At 43.9% G+C, this 25,745-nt stretch overlaps 1 protein-coding gene across 1 annotated transcript in view; it reads right to left on the reverse strand.

Moving 5' to 3' along the window:
* Positions 1 to 25,745, reverse strand: part of LOC146798111 (cytochrome P450 2F3-like) — a 287,191-nt gene that overhangs the window by 238,137 nt on the left and 23,309 nt on the right. Inside the window, exons 5-6 of the mRNA XM_085625326.1 lie at positions 12,471 to 12,631; positions 3,158 to 3,334 (exon numbers count right to left, since the gene is read on the reverse strand). Of these exons, the coding sequence (XP_085481452.1) occupies positions 3,158 to 3,334; positions 12,471 to 12,631 (338 nt within the window). The remainder of the gene's footprint in view (positions 1 to 3,157; positions 3,335 to 12,470; positions 12,632 to 25,745) is intronic.

Here is a 25,745-nt window from a genome sequence, read left to right on the forward strand (position 1 = left end):
CGATCAATGCATTGTAAGCAGTGAGATCCCAGCAGACAGGCAGGGATCTCAAAATATGACAGTCGTTATCTGTGAAGGCAGCATAGGGGAAGCCAGGACCTCCGCTGACCTAGCGGGCTGGGAAATGACCTCCTTCCTCTGTAAAATGTTTCATGCAAGCAAGCATGGATCAGAAGTAAATTATTTGCAGAACTTCACCCAAAAGTGTATACTCAATGTTCTAAAATGTTCCAACATTCAATTGCTTACATCAGTCTTGAAGCCGAAAACATTTTTTCTAATTATAATGTATTAAAAAATCAGTACACACTGAAGCTGCATTTCCCTTGGAGACCTCAAAACCTCTGGTCTGAATAATGATCATAAAATAAATTCTTGGAACAGATTTTTTTGGAGCTGAGATGTGGCTTCTGGAACTCTAACAAGACCCAAGGGCTTCTGAGCATTGTGCATTATGAAGGATCGCTACAAATACCTTTCAATCCTCATTAACCACACATTAAGGAAAAATATCTCTTGCACATTTAAAGCTGCTCTGCACGAGCACTACATGATGAATAATAGAAGCATTTTGATCTAGCTCATAATATAAGGAGTCACAAACATGCACAATGTCACGATCACCAAACTGTTGTCTACCTCCTTTTAAACGCAATATAATAGTCAAAATTCTGAATATTTTCACAAACAATCCATAACTAAATTGCCAATTTGTCCTTAAATTAGCACTGCTATTGTATTAATGTGCCATTTTGATTAAAGTCTGCATAAGTTCTGACTGCACCTATGCTATAGTGGCAAGTTCGAGGTAAAACAAGGCATTCTGAAGCACCCCCCCCCCCCAGAGTATCAACCTGCACTAGTATTTCATGAGTGACTGCAATAGTAGTCGTGCAGGTCATGCAGTACGACACCATTATGTTTTAAAATATAACGCTACCTATGTACATAAAATGCAAAGGAGAAGGTGGATCTTGTTCGGATCACATTGCTTCACAGAGAGTTTCCAAAGTATGTGAGAAATCTAATTCCAAGAAATAGTTATTCATTTAATTAATTTTGGGGGGAATTTCAGATTCTAAAGCTTGCATTTTTCATGTTATTTTGTGTGATTTTGTTTAATTTTCTTCCTCTTCCAGTTAAAGTAGAGGTTTGAAATTACTTCTATGTTGATCCTATTCCCAATCGCAACATTAACTAAAATATTACAAGCTGAAAATCCTTTAAATGATGGTAGTTCTTCTGACAATTCTTTAATGAGTGGCCACCTTAGGGGTTTGGCCCAAAGCCGATTTTGTTAATGGATACAGGGGCACATTTATCAAATTGTCATGCAGCACAACACAGCAAGCCACCTTGCTGCCTGTGGGGAAAGGACAGGAATGAGCTGTATTTAACATCCTGTGGTACATGCCTGTCCCTTCCATGTGCTGGCACACTCTTGGCTGTCTAGCGCCAATACAGGCACCCTGTACCTTCCTGCACAAAAGAAGTATTTTCTTCTTTCTATGCGTACTGTAGAATGAGGAGAAATAAAAGATATTTCTCCTCGTTATGCCCCACGTGGTGAGGTGTAGCATTTTGACGCATTCCCAGATCTACCACTAATGGTAAATCTGGGAATGTGCCAAAATCCATGGGTTGATGCATTGGAACACCCAAGCTCCGCCCAGCGGATGCCTCCTTTTGCGTTGCATTACTCTGAATTTAACAAGTCGTGCAGGGCTACTACACAGGATAAATCTGACTTTGTTGTTGCGTCGCCCTTGAGCCCCTTTGAGTGACACAAGGGCAGCAAAACAACAATGATAAATATGTTCCCCAGGATTGGCAGGTGATTAGACATAGGTAGTGCAGTCATCTCTGGGCAGCAACTGTATTGACTCTGCATGAGGCACAAAATCTTGTCCCTATGCGGGATGTATGAGGCTATTCAGGCACCTATGAGGCTATACCTGCAAATTAACTCTGATGGCAGGTTCTCCAAAGAAAATAATTCACCAACTTAGAATTTGGCACTTTTTCTACAAAATTGAAGGCCTTTTTGTTACTACTCAGTTCCAAATCAGGCACCAAATTACCAACTTCAGAGAACCTGTTGTTTTTTCCAAAGCCCCTTCTGCCACTCTAGGCAACCTTACATTGATCTTCTGCGGTAACGCATTCATAACTGCCCTCATCTGCTAACCTTTGAGACGACTGCTTCCCCCGCTGAGGCATTCCTGGGTATTGTTTGGGTTTGGACTAATACGTAGGAGTGGCTCTAAACGACTGTGACCAGACAACAACGACCACTCACCTGATTCAGGTTTATGTAACTAGGTGTACCTTTTCCTTAGACCCCTGTCTGATTTTGACCTTCGCACTTTTGCAAAACAATTCTGGTCCTGATGAAACGCCAAGGATCCGGTAGGGAGCAATAGGGCGTGAAACATGTCAACCCAATGACCTTTATCACTATTCAACTTTTTGGAAAACGAACTGACCCTCCTCACTGGAGTAAGGGTAATTACGTTCTTTTATCTGCTTTTTATCATACCGAACGGATCCGAGAATAAATATTACTAAGGGTACCCTTTTGTTATTTTTAACTCACCTGCACACTCCCCCAGACCCTCACGCACTACTACGTCGTTCCTCTCAAAAGATCTCCACTAAAGATCCCCCTCGCGGGGCCCGTGGGGGACTGCAGCACCTTCCCCATGAGGAGCTAAATTCCTAGTGATCAAGCATGATGCCTTAACAGGTGTGTGAGGGAGTTCCGTGGGGCAGAGAGGCGGGGTGGGGGAGGGGCAGGGTGGGGGTTACTAAAAACCGGAATATGGATAATTGGAGGTAAGTAAACAATTAAATACATAAAACGAATTTCGTAGCGCGTGCTGCATCGCAAAATGCAATACAGCGCGCGCTACGGAATTCGTTTTATTTATTTAATTATGTACTTACCTCCAATTATCCATATTCCAGTTTTTTAGTACCCCCCACACTGCCCATCCCCCGCCCCGCCTCTCTGCCCCACGGAACTCCCTCCTCGGGCCGCGGCTGCTTTGAAGACAATGTCACAGAACACACACAAACGCATAAGAAGGAAAGCAGAAGTTATTACAATAGCCACACAACCACAGCTACAGAAATGTTTTTGGCTAGGCACACCTACCTGCTTTATTTTGGTGAGGAAACAGTCTATGAAGTCCCCAGGACAGCTGGGGTCGAACGACGCCTCATGCATTTTGACTCTCTCCAACACAAACAGCCTTAGCTTCTCAAAGTTGTCAAAAACTTTGTTGTGAGGTCCTGGTAGGTGTTTCATGATAGAGGGGAACATGTTGTACATCTGCAAGGATAAAATACATCATCTGGGGAATGAATATTCGTGCACAATTCAGCCTTCAGATGCTTTTTAATCACTGTTTCCCAGGTGTTCATTACCTTGTCTGAAAACACAGCTATTTCTTTTTCTCAAAAATAAAAATGTATTTTCCTTTTAATGAAGAATTTGATAGGCATACGCCTCACTCTTTCACATGCATTATACAGCATTACAATATTATTGAGCCACTACATAGCTCTAACCAACTCCTTGCAAAGTAAGAGTACGTAAGTTGATGCACCAATAAGAATAACAAAAATATCCTCACAATAACAGTATAGTGCTGTGTGATGTAGGCAAAATGTAGGTATTGTAGCTTGATTTTATTGACCTTCATGTAGTGTCATACAACCACACAATACAGTTTTGACTAGCCGCGGCCCGTGGAGGGAGTTCCGTGGGGCAGAGAGGCGGGGCGGGGGATGGGCAGTGTGGGGGGTACTAAAAACCGGAATATGGATAATTGGAGGTAAGTACATAATTAAATAAATAAAAAGAATTCCGTAGCGTGCGCTGCATTGCATTTTGCGATGCAGCGCGCGCTACGAAATTTGTTTTATTTATTTAATTGTTTACTTACCTAAAATTATCCATAGTCCGGTTTTTAGTAACCCCCACCCTGCCCCTCCCCCGTCCCGCCTCTCTGCCCCACGGAACTCCCTCCACGGGCCGCGGCTGGTTTTGACTTCCTTTGCCAAAGAAAAATGTTACTTCAGATTTCAGCCCTTCAAGTTTTCTTCTGTTGTACTTTTTTCTGTTGTTCTCTTACATCAGGTGCTTCTTTCCATGGACACTCTTTTGCAAACCTATTCCTAAGTAACGGCAAACCCATACCAGCTAAACAACCGAGTTCAAGGCCGAAAGACAAACTAAGGGGCATATTATCAAGCACGGCGTTAACATTATCACCGCTTTTGCAGCAGAAAACTGCCGCTAAAGAGGCGATAATGGTCTTGATAATATGCCGCAGAGAATTCCCATAGAAGCCCATGTTGACACCAGAACATGGGCTTCTATGGGAATTCTCTGCGGCATATTATCAAGCCCATTATCGCTGCTTTAGCGGCAGTTTTCTGCTGCTAAAGCGGTGATAATTTTAACGCCGTGCTTGATAATATGCCCCTAAGCGGTAAATGCGCTTTCTCAAATTTAGCCCACTTTCCTTCATGATATAGACCAGGACATTGCATGTATCACAATTGCTTTTTAGGAGTGTGCAAAATTAACACAATTTGCTTTTGTCTAATCATGTCAGCCGCGGCCCGTGGAGGGAGTTCCGTGGGGCAGAGAGGTGAGGCGGGGGGTGGCAGCGTGGGGGGTACTAAAAACCGGAATATGGATAATTGGAGGTAAGTACATAATTAAATAAATAAAACGAATTCCGTAGCGCGCGCTGCATTGCATTTTGCGATGCAGCGCGCGCTACGAAATTCGTTTTATTTATTTAATTGTTTACTTACCTCCAATTATCCATATTCCGGTTTTTAGTAACCCCCACCCTGCCCCTCCCCCGCCCCGCCTCTCTGCCCCACGGAACTCCCTCAACGGGCCGCGGCTGGATCATGTGAATTTCAAAACCAGCATTTAATGCTATATTTTAGTGCAACATACAACCTCACGTCCTCATTGGAATGAAGAACCCATTTCATGATAAAAAAACAGAGGAACAAATGCAAGTCCTGGGATCAACAGAAGCTAGTTTTGGTTGTTCGCTTTGTTCCTGTAGTTTAATGAGCTATTTTGGGAATTTCACACAACAAGCGTAACACATAGTTTGCGAGATTCTGCAAGATTAAGCTAGCATACTGAACATTTCGACCTGGTCTACTATTGACCATTTGTTATAGTATTATTAGAGGTTTATTTTATGCCTACCAAACATTACAATACTACTTCTACCACAATGATTTGCCTAAATAGTTTTAGACTAGACTTCCCTTTGAATATACAGATGCTGTAGTGTTGAAGTGTTGCACCAAACTGATCCCCTTTAAGAGGACAAGATTGCTTGGATACCTATCATTCCAAGCCACCATCTATTCAACAATGTGTTTCAGCAAGAACCTGCATTATATTTTTTGCAACTCAGGCTTCATAATTTAGACTATAAGTTATCAGGTTGCTGATTTTTGTTTTGAAAGATCGTTTTTTCATTTTCACAGGCTCAAAAAAACGACTTGTACTCTCAAGGCTTTATATCATTAAGCAAAGAGCAACTCATTTTTGGACATTGGAATTTCATAATGTGAGCTCCAATGTCCTTTGGGTTGGCCTAGGGGGAGGGTTTTATGCTAACACCACTGCACCAGAAAAATGTTTTTTGAAGTCTTAAATTTGGGAACTTTTACCAGCAAAGTGTCAGTAGTTTTCCATCCCCTAGAACTTCATGAGAATGGTAATAAGTTCAGTCATGAGGTAGGTTTGGCTTTTCTTATCTATGGCCTTGTGAGCAAGGACATGTATTTTGGATTGGCTTGTGACTGCGAAGCAGAGTCAGTAAAAGGTCATGGAAAACAGGTGTGACATTGTCATAGTTTTTGCATTGTAAAAAAAAGTCCAGCCCTGATTAGAGCACATCTTAGAGTAGGGCTAAATGTGTGAAGGGACTTCTCTCCAGAATGGCATTACTGAAGTCCAGTCTGGAAACTAAAAGAGCATATAGAATCAGCCATCATATCCATCTGGGGTGATCTTAAACTCACTGAGGACAAAAACGGAGTAGCTGGCTTATTTCTTCTAGACATATTATCTGCATTTGACACTGCCCACCATACGCTATTCGAAACTGGAATTCATGGCAATTCTTTCAAATGGATTGCTTCTTATCTTACACAACTTACCTTTCACATCACCCCCTAACACAAACACACTACTGTGGAATGGGAAAGGCAAGATGGCGGCCCCGTAACCGATGCCGACGCAGCAGTGTAGTGAGGGCAATGAGTTAAGCCCCCGAGGAGCGTCTGCCCGCAGTCACGGACTCATCAATACAATCGGAATAACGGATCACTGAAACCGAATATGCCGTCAGTACTTACCGGGTGTCAGCAGCTGAAGCAGTGGAAGCTGGCTCTCCGTCTCGCCTTGGCTGCGTTTCCAGCCGTTCTCTCTGCTTGCAGAACTCGCGAACTTCGCAGAAGTGAGGGGAGTCGGAGCCTCGTCTCGAGGCACCGGAGAGCGACGACGTGCTGCTCCCAGCTTGGAAACAGAGGCAATCGAGGAATTCAATCACTGGGGCTGAGAGTACAGAGAGCGGAGAGCAGAGTGCAGAGAGCACAGAGGGCTGTTATGGCTCCAAAGTTGGCTGCGGGGGGTAAACCAATACCGTACAGGGAAAAATCTCAAAAAGATGTGATAGAGCCAGAAGGAGTGGAGGTCTCACAAGGATCCCAAATTTTACCTGCACAATCTAAGAGGAAGCAGCAGGTGGCAGGTAGGACCCGGCTGGCGGCAGCATCAATTGCAGATATTTTCCCCAAGGCGAGGAGGGAAAAGGAAAAGGAAAAGGAGAAGGGCTCTGAGTTACTGGGGGTCGGCGCAAATTCCTTGGTGGATAGTATGTTTAGTAATCCCTGTACGATCTCGGAGGAATGCACTGCCCCCACCTCTTCAGTTTTTATAGCTGCCCTCGATGAGCCGACCCCCGTGGATATTATTGAAGCCTCCCTAGTTACTGGGAAGGAGAGCAGTAGTACATTGGAAAATCAGTCAGGGTCAGGAGCAGAGGCAAATACAGAATTACAGAAAACTGTCCTGTTGCTAACTGGCGTAAATGCTGATAAGGAAAAAGTGCCAAGTGAATATTACTTTTCAGTTTCCGATGGTGCGGAGTGGTCCAAAGAAGAAGAACATAGCTCCTACCTAGGCTCCGATTCAGAATCAGAGGAGGATCTTACTTCAACTACTGTGCGGCCCCCGGTGGCTAAAAGTCAGACTTTGAAAATGGGTCACTCTTCCAGAGAATTGAGATGGGATCACACTCCCGACTTAGCATTGCAGGGAGGACCTGTAGCGGATAGTTCTGATCGTCCCCTCCTGGAAGCCATTCATCAGGAGATCCTGGCTCACAGAGAAGAAACGCGCCAGGATAATCGCAAAGTCCTGGCTGCCATGAGGAAGATGCAGGGAGTGGTTAGGAAACTCTCGAAAGCCTGCACTAATACGGCTGATAGAGTCTCAAATTTGGAGGAGAGGGTGGTGTCTACGGAGGCCGAGGTAGCCGAGGCTACTAGCAAAGTGAACGCCCATTGCTCTCAGGTTACAGACATACACTGGAAAATGGAAGAGATGGAGAACAGGCTCCGGAGAAACAACCTGAGGGTCTTGGGGATTCCGGAGGGGATGGAAGGGCCGGACATAAAGGCATTTATAATCAAGCTTTTTAATCAAGCATTTCCTGAGCTTTCAAGCTGGAATTGGGCCAACGAGATTCAACGAGTTCATCGTACTCCCTTTAAGATCCGGTCCAACGCTAAGGAAGATGATAAACCCCGAGCAGTGCTAATATTTTTTGGAAACTTCATTTTGAGACAGTCTATCGCAGAAAAGGCTAGGCCAAATGCTAGGAGGAATGGTGACGGGTTTTCCTTTTTTGTCCGTCCGGACTACTGTCATATGACTGTGGAAAGGAGGTGGCGCTTGAGGGAAATGATCAAACCATTCTAGGAGAAGAGAATCCAGGCCTTTCTTCTTAACCCGGCTCAGTTAAAAGTGGTTAATGAAGTGAGGACCTTTTTTTTTCGTCAGAAATAAAAGCAAAGGAGTACTTGGCTTCTCTGGAGAAGAAGGCCGACTAACCGGTAGACTGGACTTCGGGTGTCAATCTCTCTTTCATTGGGGTGATGGGGTTGTTGTTTGCTCTGCTGAGTAAAAATAGATGTAAGGAAATATTGTTAAATTAAGGGGCATTTAGGGGTCTTTTAACTATTTGGTCTTTTCCGGCATTGCCCTCACTCATGTACTGCGTTACCATCATATGCACAGACTTAGTCTGAGCACCTCACTTAGGGGGGTCCTGGTGAGGGATAGCCTCAGGGGTGGGGACCTCACGGGTAGGGAGGGAGTTCAGGGTGGCCGGGGGGGAGGTGGAGGTTTGGGGTTCGATGGGGGGAAAATTGGGATAAAAAAAGCAGTTTGTTTCACCTTGTTTATCTTTTTCTTTTTGTTTTTTCTTTTCTGTCAGATACTAGCGTTAGTGCTTCAGAAGCAGTTTAAAAAGCAGGTTTATAGGGCCGTTGTTTTTTCATGTCAAGATGGTCTGCATTAGGGTTTGCTCTCTGAATATAGGTGGGTTGAATGATTGGAAGAAACGTTTAAGGTTGGGATATTTTACCAAGAATAACAGAATTGATATACTCTGCCTTCAAGAGACCCACCTTCCATGGTCTAAAAGGAAATTGTTGTTCCTTACTGGCTTTGAGTTGGTAGCATGTTCTACTCAATCCTCTACAGCTAGGGGGGTCGCGATCTTAGTAAAAAAAACTCTGGGTGGAGTTAGAAGGACTAAATCAGATAGCAATGGTAGATGGGTTCTGGTCGAACTCGCAAGCGGCCAGACACTCTGTGTGGTGTATGGCGCAAATGAAGACGATCCGGAGCTATTTAATTTTCTAGAATTAGAACTTGCGTCCTGGCCAGCCCCCATCATTATGTGTGGCGATTTCAATATCTCTGCTGATTGGAGTAACTCCGTGTTGTATCTGGGTAGAAAACCAAGAGTGTTTAGGGCAATAAAGGCCCTCATTAATTCACATGGGCTTAAGGACGTCTGGGATGCAAAAGAGCCATTAAATCAGGGTTATACTTACTTCTCAAATCCCTATCAGAAATTCTCCAAATTGGACTATTTCTTCATCTCTGCCAATGAATTAAATAAGGTTGGAATAACTAAACCCCCGAAGATACTGTCCGACCATAATCCGCTTATATTGTCCTATGAAATATCTGGTCCTGTTAGGGTCAGGTCTAGGTGGACATTTGAGAGGCAACTATTGGGAGATCCCAGATTTTCCGGGCATATTCTGAAATGGGCAGATGCGTTTTTTGCCGCCAATCGCTATAGTGCCTCCAGGATCATTGTTTGGGACTCTTTTAAGGCGGCTTTAAGGGGGGAATCCATAGGCTTCGGTGCTAGATTAAGAAAGGAAGACAAGAGGGAAGGTGAGAGGTTAGTAGGTATTCTGGCCACAGCTGAAGAACAGCATATGAGAGATATAATCAGGGGCAGGGACAGTAGGGGGAGTCAGAGTGATCTGTTAAAAATCAGAGCTGAACTTCAGAAGTCTTTGACTCATAAAGCCTCGGCAGAGCATCAGACATCCAGGGCTAAACGATACGAAACGGGGGAGCAGGCAGGTAGAGTATTGGCCCTGCAAATAAGACAGGGGAGAGCCAGGAATATTATTTCCTTGGTCGAGGAAAATGGCAAGATATTTACACAGCCAAACGAGATTCTTCAGGCTTTTAAAGATTTCTATCAGCGCCTGTATGACGAAGAAGCTCAGGACGATGAACAAGGCCTCGATGTGGACGATAACGGCCCCCGTCTTAACACCTCGGAGAAGGCTGAACTGGATAGGGATATTAGTGAGGGGGAAATCTTAGAAGCTTTGCACGAACTAGCCTCTGGTAAGGCCGCCGGCCCGGACGGGATCCCCCTGGAAGTATATAAAAGTCTTGAACCGGTATTCATTCCATTATTAGTGGATTTGTTCAACGGAATAATGTTCACGGGGGTGGTTCCAGCCTCCTGGCGAGAAACTAACATCGTGGTTTTTCATAAGAAGGGGAAACCCTCGGAGAAACTCGGCTCTTATCGCCCGATTTTGCTCATAAATGCTGACACAAAGTTATACTCTAAGGTATGGGCTAAGAGGTTGGGCAGGATCATTGGCGGTCTTGTCTCCCCCTGGCAACATGGTTTTATTCCGGGCCGCGGTACAACTGATCATGTTAGAAGAGCTATAGCACTGTTTGACGCCCAGGGGGCAGGGGGAGGGGAGATCGCCATGATTCAGCTCGACGCAGAAAAGGCCTTCGACAGGGTTGTCTGGGACTTCCTTTGGGGTGTATTGGTGGGCAGAGGATTTGGTGAAAAGGTTATCAGAGCTCTCAAAGCAATGTATGTAGATCCTGTTGCTAGGGTGGTGGTTATGGGTGAGAGCTCCGAGAAATTAGTTATTAAGAGGGGCACCCGTCAAGGCTGCCCATGCTCCCCAATCCTCTTTGCGCTTTATATAGACCCTCTTATTCAGAAAATCTTGGGGTCTTCTAGGATTAGTCTGGTGGTATGCAATGGCCATACTAGTAAAATCCTCGCCTATGCCGACAACCTGGCAATAATTACAGATAATCCCCAGCAGGCGCTTACGGCCTTGGTTGAAATAGCAGAGGAATTTGGTAAGAGGTCTGGTTACCTTATTAACGAGACCAAAACTCAAATAATTTGCTCCCCGAATATAGTTAAAACCGACTCGAGGTATGTGGAGTCAGCAACCTATTTAGGGATTAAGATCAACGCCTCAGTCGGGGAAATAATTGCTGAGAACCCAATCATAAAATCGATTGAAAAAGAGCTAAAGAGGATAGACGTGCTACATCTTTCTTTGATTGGGCGGGTAAACGTTTTAAAAATGTCTATCTTCCCTAGAGTTCTCTATTTGTTTAGGGCCATACCCTTATTTTTGGATGAGAAGATTATTAAAAGGCTGGAGTCTATCTTTATTAAATTTGTCTGGCAGTATGGCAGGATTAGGCGATCAACAAATTATATGTCCCTCCCCAGGGAAAGGGGTGGTCTGGCCTTACCAAATCTAAGATTGTATCATTGGTCATGCCTTTTGACACAAATGTCCATCCTGTTCCAACAGGAGGTTAACTCTGATGGTGTTAATTTGTTAACCTCAGATCTACCTTCTATCTTTGAGCTGTTAATCGGGGAACAGGCCGTCGGGTTGTTGTGGCGAGAGGTGGACCGTAGGTATTATAAGAGGCCTCGTTTGAAGATCTTGGAAGGGGTATGGGAGGTTTGGAGGTCTATCTCGAAGCTATGTAAAATCCCTAAAGTAAATCGTTACCTCCAGCTCTGTAACTCTAGTTTACTTCCCTTTGTCGGGTCTCATAGGAATTTACAGACTTGGAGAAATTTTGGTATCAGGTTTCTAGGCGATATTTGGGGGAACCATGCTCCGCTTGGTTTTGATACTATCTAACATTTGTATGGTATTCTGACCAATCAGTGGTTCCTCTATGGTCAAGTCGCCCGGGCATTAAAGGCAGTGAGACCAAAACCCCTGTCAATGGAGGTTGTCTCAGTTATTGAACTGTTAATGGCAGGGCCTAAAAAGATTAAATTGGTATATAAGCAGCTTATCTTGGAAATACCAGATGATATGGAAAAAACGGAAGCATCTCTAGCCCGGAAATTAGATGACCCCGATGCTGACCTAGACCTGGCCATTTCCTTGAATAAAAAAGTTTTCAGATCCACCAACCTGAGGGCCCAGCATTACAAAACAGTATTTAATCTATATCATTCTCCAGCCAAATTATATGCCTGGGGGGTCAGGGGGGATGATAGATGTCCTAGATGTAATTCTGGGCAAGCAGATCTCCTGCATATGTTTTTCCATTGCAGCTCACTTGCTCCAGTGCAGAGGGAAGTCTGTAAGTTTTGGGAGGGGCTGCTAGGTCATAAGATCGATCTATCCCCTACCCTGATGCTGCTGGGTTGTGATAATAAGCAAAAACTATCTCAAGCTGAAGAAGCGTTGGTTTTTGTGTCGGTTGCGGTATTGAGGATTTTAATCTCCTCAGGCTGGAAAGATACTACGGCCCCTTCTTTTCAAATGTGGCTTTCTAGGTTGTTGAGTATTCATAACATTGAGACCGGTATGTATAAACAGAAGGGTAAAAAAATGCGTGAATTTGACTAACAGTTATACTGCTCTGTAATATATACCATTGTCATATTTTTTTTGTTATATATACTGTTACTGCTTTCCAAATATTAATAAGAAATATTTAACAAAAAAAAGAAGATAAGGTAAACAGATATGTGATTACATTTTCAGTGACATCATCAATTAAATGCACTCATTACCGTTCCCCAAATAGAGCTGATGAGCTGGAAGTTCTCATTGATCAGGCTGAGCAACGTTCGAAAATTGTCATCTTCATAGTCAAAGCGGTTCCCAAAAACAATGGAGCAGATGACGTTGGAGACAGCGCGACTCAGGTACAAAGTAGGATCAAAGGGCAATGCTGGAAGGAATGAAGTACAATGAAGTTTATGGACATCGAACTTAATTTCACTGAAAATCAAAGAATCTGTTAAAAAATGTTAACATTTCCTGAAGTATAACTCACAGATAATAAAGTTGTAATGATCAAGCAGAGTCATTTACCAATTGTGATTTTGATCAAAACAAATGGCCTGATTTACAACGGTAAAATGAGACGAAAGTCTAACAACTTTACAACTTTTCGTATTCACAAAGAACATTTACTGCTCATAAATGCCTTTTGTGAATACTGAAAGTCGTAAAGTGCGACTTTTGGTGTTCATAAAGGGCATTTACGAGTAGTAAAAGCCCTTTCTGAAGACCAAAAGTCGCAGCAGCGGCTCATGGAGGGAGTTCGGTGGGGCAGTGAGGCAGGGCGGGGGAGGGGCAGGGTGGCGAAATGTAAACACCGGAATATGGATGAACGGAGGTAAGTACACATTTAAATAAATAAAACGAATTCCTTTGCGCGTGCTGCATCGCACTTTGCGATGCAGCGCGCGCAACGAAATTCGTTTTATTTATTTAAATGTGTACTTACCTCCGTTCATCCATATTCCGGTGTTTACATTTCTCCACCCTGCCCCTCCCCCGTCCCGCCTCACTGCCCCACCGAACTCCCTCCACGAGCCTCTACTGAAAAGTCGTAAAGTTAGACTTTCGCCTCAGTTTACCTATGTGAATCGGGCCCAAGGTTTCTGTATCTAGGATGAATATCGATTAAAAAGGTACACACATACTCGTATATTGCAGCCCATGATTTAAATTTCCTTTTATGTCACAGCGAATATTGCCCTCTTTATCTCTACAGTAAAATACACAGAAATCAACCTTGCAGTGTGACTAGAACACCAGCAACATCAAAATACATGTTTCTTTCCTACTTGTTTACAAACATCAATCATAGAAAAAAGCTGAAAACCTCATGAACTATTCTTATTTGTAGACCAAGGATGTACATCAAAATCAGTGGCAGCTGCTAGCTATTGAAAAAAGAAACAAGCATTGGCATAGCCAATAGGTCTCGCCTTTGGGACCTTATAAGTGTTTAGCCATGCAACAGTTGCATAACTAAATACTTATAAGGTCCCAAAAGCGAGACCTATTGGCTATGCAAAGTGGCCGCGAAAGTGAAAGTGATCGCGAGCACATCAAACATCACAGCGGCCGCAAAACCAAAAGTAATCGCGGTAAAGCGTGGCGCGCGCGCCCGCGCACTGTAGCTCTAGGCTGGCCTGGTAGCACTTTTTGGAGCCCTCTCAATAAGTCTCGCCAGACCAGCGCATGCGCTGGGTCAGGTGAGACCTAAAAAGCCACTTACCTGATCCTCACTCCGGACACGACCTTTCTCTTTCCTGCAACACAGGACCAGCCGACTTGCTTAACCAATCATGGCACTGCTCTACAGGGCCAGGATTGGATGAAGTGTCCTGGCTGAATGATTCTTCAGGCACTTTAGGTCTGTGCTTGGTCTCCACCCAGCTGTCTAAGACAGTTAGGTGGAGAGCTTCAAAGTGCACGTCACTTTGAGTGGCGCAAGTCAGCAGTCCAAACTGATATGCGCTCTTTGGAGCACCCAGCCTGCCACTGCTCCTGTCCTCTGCTGAGAATCGGACAGTTAAGCACACGTTCCATATATCTTTGGGCTCAGGGCAGGCTGGCTGCTACAGCAAGCACCATGGTAAAAAATTAAAAGGGCAATGAAATCTTTTCATTGCCATTTTATTATTTTCTGCGCAGTTCGCAGTTTCCTCCCCCGCCCAAGTGAAGAATCCATCTATGTACAAATAGGTACCATTACATATTGTATGAGGGGTTTAAAACGACATGCCTAATTAATCTTAATTAGGCAGAATTGGTTTGTGACTCATAGTGTAAAGCTTACAAATGTTGGATGAAGTCCTGCTTGTAACAGCAGATTTCCATCCATAATTCTAAATTGCAAGGTCTTGGTGTTGTGACACTCATCCTGTAAGAAAGTGGGTTATTAGTTGGGTAAGATGTGAGTCTTTCCCAAGTAATAAGTCCAAAACCTGTTAGGCATAACACACAAGTTCAATAAATGAACAAGGGCTAAACATCTAGGGGCAGATTTACAACAAAGTGACTCAGTGCGTGCTGCAAGCCATTTGGCTGTGCCGCACTGAGTCACTTTCAAAGCACAGGGATGCAACATATTTACAACAATATGTCACATCTCTGTGCTTCCCCCTACGCTGGTGCACAAACTGCTGGCATGCGCCGGCACAGGCACCCTTGCACCGAGGATGCTGCATCGTGGGGTGATTGTTTTTGTCCAGGAGAAGGTCCCTTCCTGCACAAAAACAATCTGAAATGTCGTTTTCCAACTTCTATGTGTTCTGCATTAGCACGCATAGAAGTTTAAAAACGTCATTGTTTCAGTGATTGTTTATGTGCAGGAAGGGACACCTTCCTGTACATGAACAATTATTAGAGGTGATTTCCTCTTTCTATGTGTGCTGCAGACTGCAGAATGCAGCACGCATAGAAAGAGGAAAAGAAAACGAGGACAAATGAATACATTTCTCCTCGTTGCGCCTCCCTGCGCAGCATACACACTCATTTCCAGATTTACGATTCCTCGTAAATCTGGAAATGTGTCTGGTTCCATGGGAGTTGTGTGGGAATACCCACAGTAACACCCATGGAACACCCCTTTCACGCAAAGTGCTGCGTGCAAAGGTGCCATATTTACAAGGACAAAAAAAGCCACGCAGGGTGGCTTTTCCGGTCCTTGTAAATATGGAGCAGTAAAATGCGCCACCGGTACGTCACAAACAATGACTCACCGGTGGTGCAAAGGGCTTGTAAATCTGCCCCTTAGTATGTAGGGCTAGTGCAGCCAGGCTTAACATAGAAAAAAGTGAGTAAAATATTTAGCAGTATTGAAACAAATAAAAAATCAAAATACAACATAATAAGCATCATAAAACTAATTTTTAACCCCTTCAGTGCCCATGACGAGCTGGACTCGTCATGGGCCGCGGTGGCGCTGTGCCCATGACGAGTCCAGCTCGTCATAGACCCCGCCCGCTAATACAACGGCCGGCACAGGGCGGGGAAAGGGGCGGGCACTGAAGGGGTTAAAAGTTGGAAAAAAGGTAATCTGAATAATATTCACACCAAAACAACTAAAATCTAATAAGGAGAACGGGAGAAATAATTAAAAAAATATTTTGGCAAAGAACTCCAGGAAAAAGTAAACATCAATCATAAGTAACTGTTTGCTCATTGACAGGACCTAGGAGCTTTTTCAGGCCGACCCCTATAGAGTAGATGTTGGCTATACCAAGAGGTAAATCCCTGTCAAAGATTTTATCTGCTGGAATCAAAACCCGGCAAAGTCTTCTCAAAATTGGATAGCCATAGACGACATCCAGCTGAAGCTGCTGGATTTGCCTGTAAAATCTACAAGCAGGAAAATTTGAATTTCGCAGCCTTCGAAGAACTTTCATTAGAAGAATAACCTTTGTGCCTTCACCTGGTCAAAGTTTCTATTTTTGGACTTAGTATCGTTTTAAGAAGTCCTTTCGCTATTGGACACCTTTGCTGCAAGGTCTGCTGATGCTCTGGAGGAATCTAAAGGCCAAATATTTTATAATTGGCAAATTTTCACACTTTCTGGAGCAGCTCCTCTTGGTCTCTTCTAAGGCTTCCAAGATCACAGGGGGCAGCACTTAGGGGTCAGGGCTCACTCAAACAGAGGCCACCTTCAGCGTCCAGTTCAGGTCCAGCTGCTACTGGTCAGCTGGTTACTCCAGAAAAAGCCCTCTTGCAGTTTGTTGTGTCCTCTAGCCACACATGAGTTCAGCCAGTTGACCCCTTAAATCCACTGCAAATAACTGGTGCACAAATGAAGAATGGGTCAGGACAATTCAGACAGAAGCACTTTCAAATCCACCCTGAGAGGCAACTAGCAAATGATCTGGGCTATCAAACGCGCTGCTCTGGTGGACCCCATCAGTGCCAGCACCAACAGAAGTAAAGAAATCTTCACCATTATGAAAGATTTCACCTCATCATTGGCCAATTCCAACTGAATCACCACCTTGCAGAACCGCTGCAACTATTCCTCAGCAACAAAATCACCACCATCACAGCTACTTCAGTATGCAGCCAGACCTGAAAGACCATGCCAGATGCTACCAGCTCTTACCCCAAAACACATCTAACTACATGGCCTCTCATAACCCCAGAAGAAACTGAAGCTACCATGAAGTCCATAGCCTCAGGGGCCCCATCGGACTGCTGCCCCACCATGCCTACTCCAGAGGACTGCAACCCATCAGCATCATGTTCACACTCATTCTGAATACCTCCACTTTTTCTGCGACCTTCTCAGATTCTTGGAAACATGACACTCTCCTCCCATTGCTTAAGAAACCCTCAGCATACACTTCACTGCTCGCCAACTACACACCGATCCACCGGCTTTCATTCCCAGCCAAACGCCTAAAGAAAATCACCAACAGACACCTCACCGATGACCTTAACAACCACCAACTACTCAACACCACAAAGTCTGGTTTCATACCCAATCACAGCATGGAAACTGCCCTCATGGCCTCCATGGATGACATCTACATGACTGGTAAGAGGAGCACATCACCGTAGGACATGTGGCCAACAGAGATAGGTCTGATACCCATAACTACGGCCCATTCCAAGAACCTCAGGATCATCATCGACATCAAACTCTGCATGATTATCCAAGTCAATGCTGTCACTGTCTCCTGATACCATAGCATGAAGATGCTGAAGAAGATTTTCAAATGGCTCCCATTCAGCACGCATAAAACCGTCACACACGCTCTGGTCACAGGCACACTGGAATATGGGAACACACTCTATGCCAGGATCAACAAACACAATACTCACATCACATAACTCCACACCTGAAGGAGCTCCACTGGCTCCCAATTCACAAACAAGCACAATTCAAACTCCTCACCCACAATTTCAAGCCAGTACATAACACTGGCCTACCATACCTCAACAATCTCATCAGTTTTCACAAACCTTCCAGACACCTCTGCTTATCTGGACTCTGACTTGCACAAACCCCATGCATGTGGAAAACCAAATCTGGCAGTCAAGCCTTCTCCTACATCGCTTCTAAAGCATGGAACAACCTGACCTACAAATATGAACCTCCTTCTCACTTCTTGAATTCTGCAAAAAGCTGAAGACCTGGCTTGTTGAGTAGTCCCACTAGGTGTGCCTAGACTCACCCATGCTCAGCACCAGGATACTGTCCCAGGTGATTGTGCACTCTACAAACCTGCATAACTTATCACGTCTCAGTCCTGGGAACAGAAGGAGCAGGTCCTGTCCTTCAGGAATCCATACAGGTTACAGATAGTGGTTCCTCTAACCTTCTTCTCTTCCTCAGGTCCAAATGTTTTCTAATAAGCTGTGGGTGAGGTGGTATTTGTGTAGGACTCACTAGCCAGTGGGGGCAATCACCTCTAGACACTTCCTAACCAATGAGAAAACACCTTCCATGGGCAAGCTTCTTAATTGTTGAAGCACATCCTGTTTGTCTTACTGCAAGCTATCTGACAGTGTACTAATCTGAGGCAAATCCAATATGGGCATTTTTTTGTCCTTAGAGGTGACTGGTATGCCAGCCAAGGGCTTGTTTGGGCAAATGGACAGTTCCCTCCTTCTCAATACCAAAATGGTCTTGGAACCAGCTCCCCCTTCCTCAGGTCTCCTTTTGCACTTAACTATGAATCTGTAAGCCTCACCATAGGCTCCTTCAAGATACGGAAGTTCCTAAATTCTTCCCAACTACTCTTCCTTATCTGATAGGAGTCAGTCACATGCCTCACACCCATGTCTTACTGCCAAAAGACATAAGCCATTGTTTCTGCTCTGAGAGCAGTTTTCACACCTCATTAAGGGTAAGCACTGGTAGGGGTCAGCTGCTGGCAGGCTAATGCTAATTAGCAGGCTAAGGGTTTTGGCAGACACAATCTTCACCATTGATTGGATATTAAATGAGCATTAAAAATAGTGGTAGAATCAGTAAGAATAATCTTTAATGAATCCTTTTGGTAGCTTGTCCCACACAAAAAATATCAGATGTATGATTTTACAAAGAATATGTAATTTGCGGGCTACTCAATGTAGGTGCACACCACACTGAGTTCTTGCACATACCACTTTAAAATACGGGGCACCCTACCTTGTGGGGTTCAAGACCTACTTATGGGTAACCTATTTAATATTTAACATGTGGATCGTTACCATCAAAAAAGGCTATTTTTAAAGATATGTCTGCAGGTTTAAAGACTGCATCAGCCAGGCTGCACAAGCAGGCCTGGAGCTATGTTTTTGTCAGCCTAGCTGGTTGCAGAACACGTGCTGCAGTCCACAGGTGATATTTACATTTCCATATATTTTGTTTAACATATATAATAATAGCCTTAATGGAAAATTAAATATACCAATTAGAAGTTAGCCAATACTGTCATGTTTTAGTGCCAGAGCACATGCATTAGGGCCAGGATGGCAGCGCTTAATGTTTGGAATTCAAAACCAGCAGAATTAGTCGACAAACAATGGGGGTAAAATTTACTGTTCCCACTCCAGTCAATACAACAGTAGGGAAAGTGTTGGATTGCGGAGAGGCAAAACTTACTATTCCCTCCCCAGTCAGTGCAAAAATAGGGAAAATGTTGGATTGCAGAAGGGTAAAATGTATTATTCCCACTCCAGTCAGTGCAGCAGTGGGGAGAGTGTTGGATTGCGGAGGGGTAAAATTTACTATTCCCACTCCACTCAGTGCAAAAGTAGGGAAAGTATTGGATAGCAGAGGGTTGCATTTACTGCTCCCACTGCAACATTAGAAACAGACTAATTAACTTCCAGAAAATACAATATTTGTAAAACTATACTAAATAACAAAAAATATAAATATTTAAAAATTCTATATATATATATATGTTTTCACAATAAACAAATTACATATTTTTATAATCTTTAATACAGATCACAAACTTAATATGATTATTATTATAATTAAAATACCAAACTATGGGGGTCATTATGATAGCGGTGAAACCGCCACCGGCAGCCAAATACCACCCATCAGATAAGGATGGCGGACAGTGTGCTGGCGGACGGAAAGCCCGTCTGCCACTGGTCCGAACCAGGCAATCGTTATGATTGCCTGTGGGACCCGGCCAGGAAACCGAAATTTTTGGAAGTGCCTAGCAGGATGCTGCTTCAAGCCAGCCATTCAATGGTGGCTCAACCACCATTCAAAGGCTGGTGGGGATGTACTTTGGGGGCCCGTTGCGGGACCTCCTTGTGCAGGGGCATGGGAATTGTGCAACTATGATGCCTGCCACGTAGTGCAGGCAAATGCACAACATGCATTTTTGCCATTGCAGCGGAAGCTGCAGCCAGCAGCACCCGCCGCAATGGTAAACATGCACAATGCGACCGCCACAGTGGCGGTCGCATTGTAATTGCATGTGCGGGACTGCTGCCATATGGGGGGGCAGTCCCGATTCCTGGGATGACAATGGATGGACTTAAGTCCGTCCCCCATCACAATCACCCCCTATATTCTCAATTACAATATTATTTACAATTAAAAAGCAGAATACAATTAAGACAAGCAATAATAAATAACATAAATAAAAAAATAATTGATTATTTTTAAATGGGTTAGTACTTAAACAACTTTCTACCCTAAACCTCAACATAGTACACAACACATATCTAAAAAAGTTGTTTTAAATTATAATATTTGCACATTTTACATAATTAATTTTCAATTACAATATTAATAACTATTAACGAATAGCAAAAATAATTATTTTGAATTACCTTCTCAAAATGTATTTGTACAAAACTAAAAACTCACAACTAATTTATGAATTTACAAAAAATAATAATTACGAAATGTATATAATTAGTTATCAAGTAAAAAATGTACATTAATAATTAACTAATAATAAATTAATTGTATTTAATTAACTGCCCACACTTTACCCCTACAAATACAAGTCACACCTGATATATGCCCTAAAGAGTTTCACAATTACACAATTTGCATAATTAATTATCTATTATCTAATTATTATCAATTAACATTTATTATTATATTTCATTTCCTAAATACCTTTCACCCATACAAAAAAACACACCACACCCAAACATTTATCAATTAAATAATTAATTATAATAATAAATATTTTTTAAATATTTATATATAATTTACATCCCACCCTATGCCCCTTGCAAAACACACAACCTGCACATTAATCTTAACTCAAAAACATTATTAATTATACAATTAACATAAATAATTATGAATTAAATATTTGTTATTAGCTAAAAATAAATTTGTATTTGAACTTTATTTCGACATAAAGACATGTCATAAAAGTAATACATAACATCAATAAAAAAGAGGAAAAAAGAACAGTTTGACAAAACACAGTATAAAAGCCTACAGAATCAACAGTGAATTTTTTTTTTTTTTTTTTTAAACATAAAGTAATAGCCAAGTTTTAAAAGCCAATACAAGCAGAAACACATTACTGTATCAACTGTTTCTTTGCAGTTCTTATCCTCCAAGCCCAGCCCAGAAATTTAGCCATACAGCAGGCAAAGAAAGGACGGGCATCTGAGCGCAATATGCGTAAAGCTTCCAAATATGATCTTGTGCCCAGACTCCTACATAAAGGCTTCAACCATCTCAACCTAGGCACAACATAAGCTTGGCACTCAAACAACAAATGAGCTATGGACTCAACCCTTGAGTCACAAAAGGGGCAATAAGGTATAGTTTGGAATGGAGGTTTCCAGGTAGAAGTTAGAAATCCTAAAGGAAGAACACCCACCCTAAATTTAAAGTATAATGCTCTGTCACCCGGGTTATGGATTGAGTCTAGGTAAGGTTCTCTAAAAGGGAGCTCCTTAACTAGCAGAAACTGGGCAACAGATTTGCAATGATTAGGATTGCACAACCTCTCATTATCCACCCAAAGCAAATAAGCCTTCTTTAGCATTTGTTTTGAAGGTGCTGTTCTATTGACCCAAGCATCTCCTAAACCCAACTCATAAAGAAGTCGCTTAACCTCCCTGAGCCAGGTTACCTTGTACCAGCCAGATAAGGATAAGATTTCGCTTAGGGCATCTGCATAGCTACTCAATTCAGGGACATTCCATATCCTGGCCCATAATAAAAGGGGACGTAGCCTAGCTTGCTCGCAAATTGGGCGTGTGCCTGCATCTAGCAAGAGGGGAATTGTAGGGGTACTATGGGGTAACTTCATAAGATCTTTATAGAAATTGTTTTCGAGGTGGGTCAAGATGTCAACTCTCTGTGTGCCCCACAATTCCGCACCATACAATGCTGCACTCACCACCCTTGCCCTATAAATGTCTAGTAGTGCCCCAATAGATTTTAAAAATGAGGCACGTTGTTCTTTGAGCAGGGCCCCTGTGACCCTCTTATGGGTCAGAAACACCTTTTGGTGGTGCGCCTTCCAACTCATATTAACACACAGTCGAATGCCTAGATAGTCAAATTCATTGACTCTTTCAAGAGGAACAGAGTCTAAGGTAGGAGGAACAACAGTTTTCCTGGGGGGGGTTAAGAACAAGGAATTTGGTCTTGCTTATGTTTATGGACAGGCCCTTGATGTCACAAAAGGTCTTAAAGCTAGAAAGCAACTTTTGGATACCTGCTGGTGATTTTGAGATTAGGAGGGTGTCATCCGCAAATAGGAGCGTAGGAACTTTCCTACCAGCCAAGGATGGTGCATCTGACGGATGTTGAAGCAGATGCTCCACCACTCCGTTAACATAAAGAGAAAACAGAGTGGGGGCAAGCACACACCCCTGGCGGACGCCCCTATCTACAGGAATGCGAGATGTTTTTTCCCCCTGGGTACCCCATCTAATCTGAGCAAAGTTGCTTTCATGAAACTTTATGAGCAAGGCCAACAAATAAGAAGGTATGCCCAACCTATCGAGGACATTCCACAATTGGACTTGTGGGACCAGGTCGAAGGCAGTTCGCAAGTCTATAAAGATTAAATACAAACTGCCCCCACCCAGAACACCACTTTCCAATATATCATTAAAAGGCGAAACGTCTGCTCGATGGTACCCATCCCTGTCCTAAAACCTGCCTGGAAATCTGACAAAACCCGGTTTTCTTCGACCCACTGCAAGATCCTGCCTAATACCACTTTGCCCGCGACCTTTTGTGTTGAGTCGAGCAGGCTAATAGGGCGATAGTTAGCTGGGTCGTCCCGACAACCTTTTTTAAAAATAGGGACGACCTCAGCGCCCCTCCATGAGTCAGGGAGAGAACCTCCCAGCAAAGCCTCATTCAAGAGTGAGGCAATTAATCTACTCCACAGTGATGGATATTTCTTCAGCAGGTCGCCCGGAATTCCATCAGGTCCAGCAGCCTTATTATATACAATACAGCTGATTGCCCTTTCAACTTCCTCAGTGCCGAAGGGGCAGTCATTAGTGGAAATCTCGGCTGGAAAACTGGCGAGAAGACCCGTATTAAGATGGGATGCCCCACATTGGACGGAGTACAGTTTGGAAAAGTGGGCAAACCAGACATCACCAGGGATATTACAAGTAAACTGGAGATCAAGAGGTTTGTCCCTAGCTCTCAACAGATCCCAGAACCCCTTGGAGTCTTTCCTGGTGCTTGCCTCCACTAGATCCCACCAAAAACTGTATTCATGGGCCTCCTTGGCCTCTGCTACAACTTTTTTATAGAGTTTCCTCGCCAATCTAATATTGCCTGGATCCTTGCTTTTCACTGCGGAAATAAGTTCCCCCTTAGCAACCCGACATTTAGAGGAATACCACTTATTTCTTGCCCTAGGAGCACCTTTCGCAGAAACCCTCGCGCTGATTTGGGGTATAATAAACAAATCGCTTAATACCGCAATGGTTTCTGTGAATATTGGTAAAACAATTTGGCTGGTAGCACCCAGGGCATCAAGGCGCAGCCCCACCGCTAACATGATAGTCCCTGCCTGAGCCATCCTTTCCTCGTCCGCTGCTACTTTAGCCCACTTTAGGCGCCTGCCACAGGACGAAGGTACAAGTTCATGAGAGGTTTTCCACTTGTGGGGAAACTTGATTAAGTTCCCAACCTGCCAGGGCGGAGTCAAGGTTAAGGAGAGAGGATTGTGGTCGCTATCACAAGACGCTATAACCTCCATATCATAATGGAATGACCACAAATTGTAATTCAACATAACATAGTCTATTCTGGAGGTATGTCCCATCCTGTTGTAGGTATGCGCACCCATAGGATCCGATTTAGATCGTCCGTTGGTTGATCTTAGGTCGTGTTCCATACAGAGTGCATTGATTTCTACCGCACTCTGGGACCATTTAGGGATCGGGTCTAGGGTCAGGGTGGGAATACCTCTCCTTGTGTCCTCATCCCAGGTGTCCAAAATATCCTCCCTAGCCAAAGGTTCAAAACAGCAATTGAAGTCGCCTGCGAGAAGAACGTAAGAATCAATACTGCAGGCGGCTAGATCACTGTTTAATCCTGTAGAGGATAGAGTTGATGACCCGCCCCTGGCCCCCCTTAAATAGAGATTAAAAACTTCTAGCTTCCTTCCCCCTGGGCATAATATGGTTATCCTCTGAAGATCAGGAGAATGAGTGGACTTTTGGCTTACACTTAAACCTAGTGCGATATTGACCCATATAAGAAGGCCACCAGACGGGCGACCTTTACATCCATGTTGTTGGAAAGCTGGGACGAAGTAGGTCGTAAAGCCCACTCTATGCCTAGGTTCAAGGCACCAAGTTTCCTGCAAAAGACAGATGTTATAAGAGGCCAAAAAGGCATTCCATTCAGGAATTTCAAAATTGCGGGCGAGCCCTGCCACATTCCAACTTATAATCTTTAGCAAGGGGTCGTCTGAGGTAATCTGCCTTAGAGGGTTATCTAGTGTAGCTAAATTGGACACAGGTCCTGCCACCCCCGCAGCAGTTCTATTTAACCTAAGCAGTGGCTCAGTCTGGTGGTGGTAGGGAGCCATTGCTGCATCAGTCAACTTCCTATTTGTTGAAACATTCTGAATTGGAGGCGAGGGAATCATACGAGGTAGGTACAGTCGTTCCGTTACGACTTGGGATTTAAAAATACATGACGTATTCAAACCCGCCTCTGTAGGTGAAACAAAATGCATTCCCTCTAGGCCTAGAGAACGAACAACAGAAGGATCAATCAACACAGGAAAAGATTCTGTGAGCCCTATAACCTGTGGTAAAGGAACTTGGAGAGCAGATTGGCATACGAGTCAATCTACCTCCTCAAGACCAGCAAACCTATTCGAGGTTGGGAAGCCATTCCAGTTTAAGGGGGAATCTTGGAATTTTTTGGTATGACTCCTCCAATTATGGTGGTGTACTAGAGACCAGTCCTCTTCCCGTGTAAATCTAGGGCGCGGTGGATAAAAAAAGGACAATGGCCTAGGTATAACAAGAGAACCTTCGCCAATAGGCCAGGAACAGATGTGGTGTGCCGTATGAGGGTCCTCAAAGGTCACCACTATACAGTCCCCGGGACTAGATTTCCTTGTGGGACCCACCCAGGGGATTCTACGTACCATCAAGACTCTACTTCTCCGGCCATTGGGAATTGGTCTATTCACATTGAGCCAATGCATTATCTTATTCTTCAGAGACCAGTGGTTCTCATATTGGCCATTTCCCATCTGGGGGACGCCCGTCAACACAACCACATAATCATTGGCCTCTGGAGGGAGATCAATGTAGCCCCCTCTAAAGTTATTCTTAACAGGAGGGCTCTGAGTTGGATGGTACGCCACTTCACTGGGAGGGGGTCTATGCGGTGCGCCTGCATTGGGTTTAACTAATGGTTGAGGGGTGGGGCGCTTGGGAGCCTTAAGTTTAGGGGCGGTGGTAGTAAGATCCACACCCACAGTCCCCAATGTAGGAACCGATCGTGTAAAAGCTGATACTGGAGGGGGGGATTGCGGGACTTGAGGAATTAGGACATGAGGTGATGGCTCAACTACAGGAAAGCCCTGATT

Source organism: Triturus cristatus, chromosome 9, assembly GCF_964204655.1.
Source record: "Triturus cristatus chromosome 9, aTriCri1.1, whole genome shotgun sequence".
NCBI lineage: Eukaryota > Metazoa > Chordata > Amphibia > Caudata > Salamandridae > Triturus > Triturus cristatus.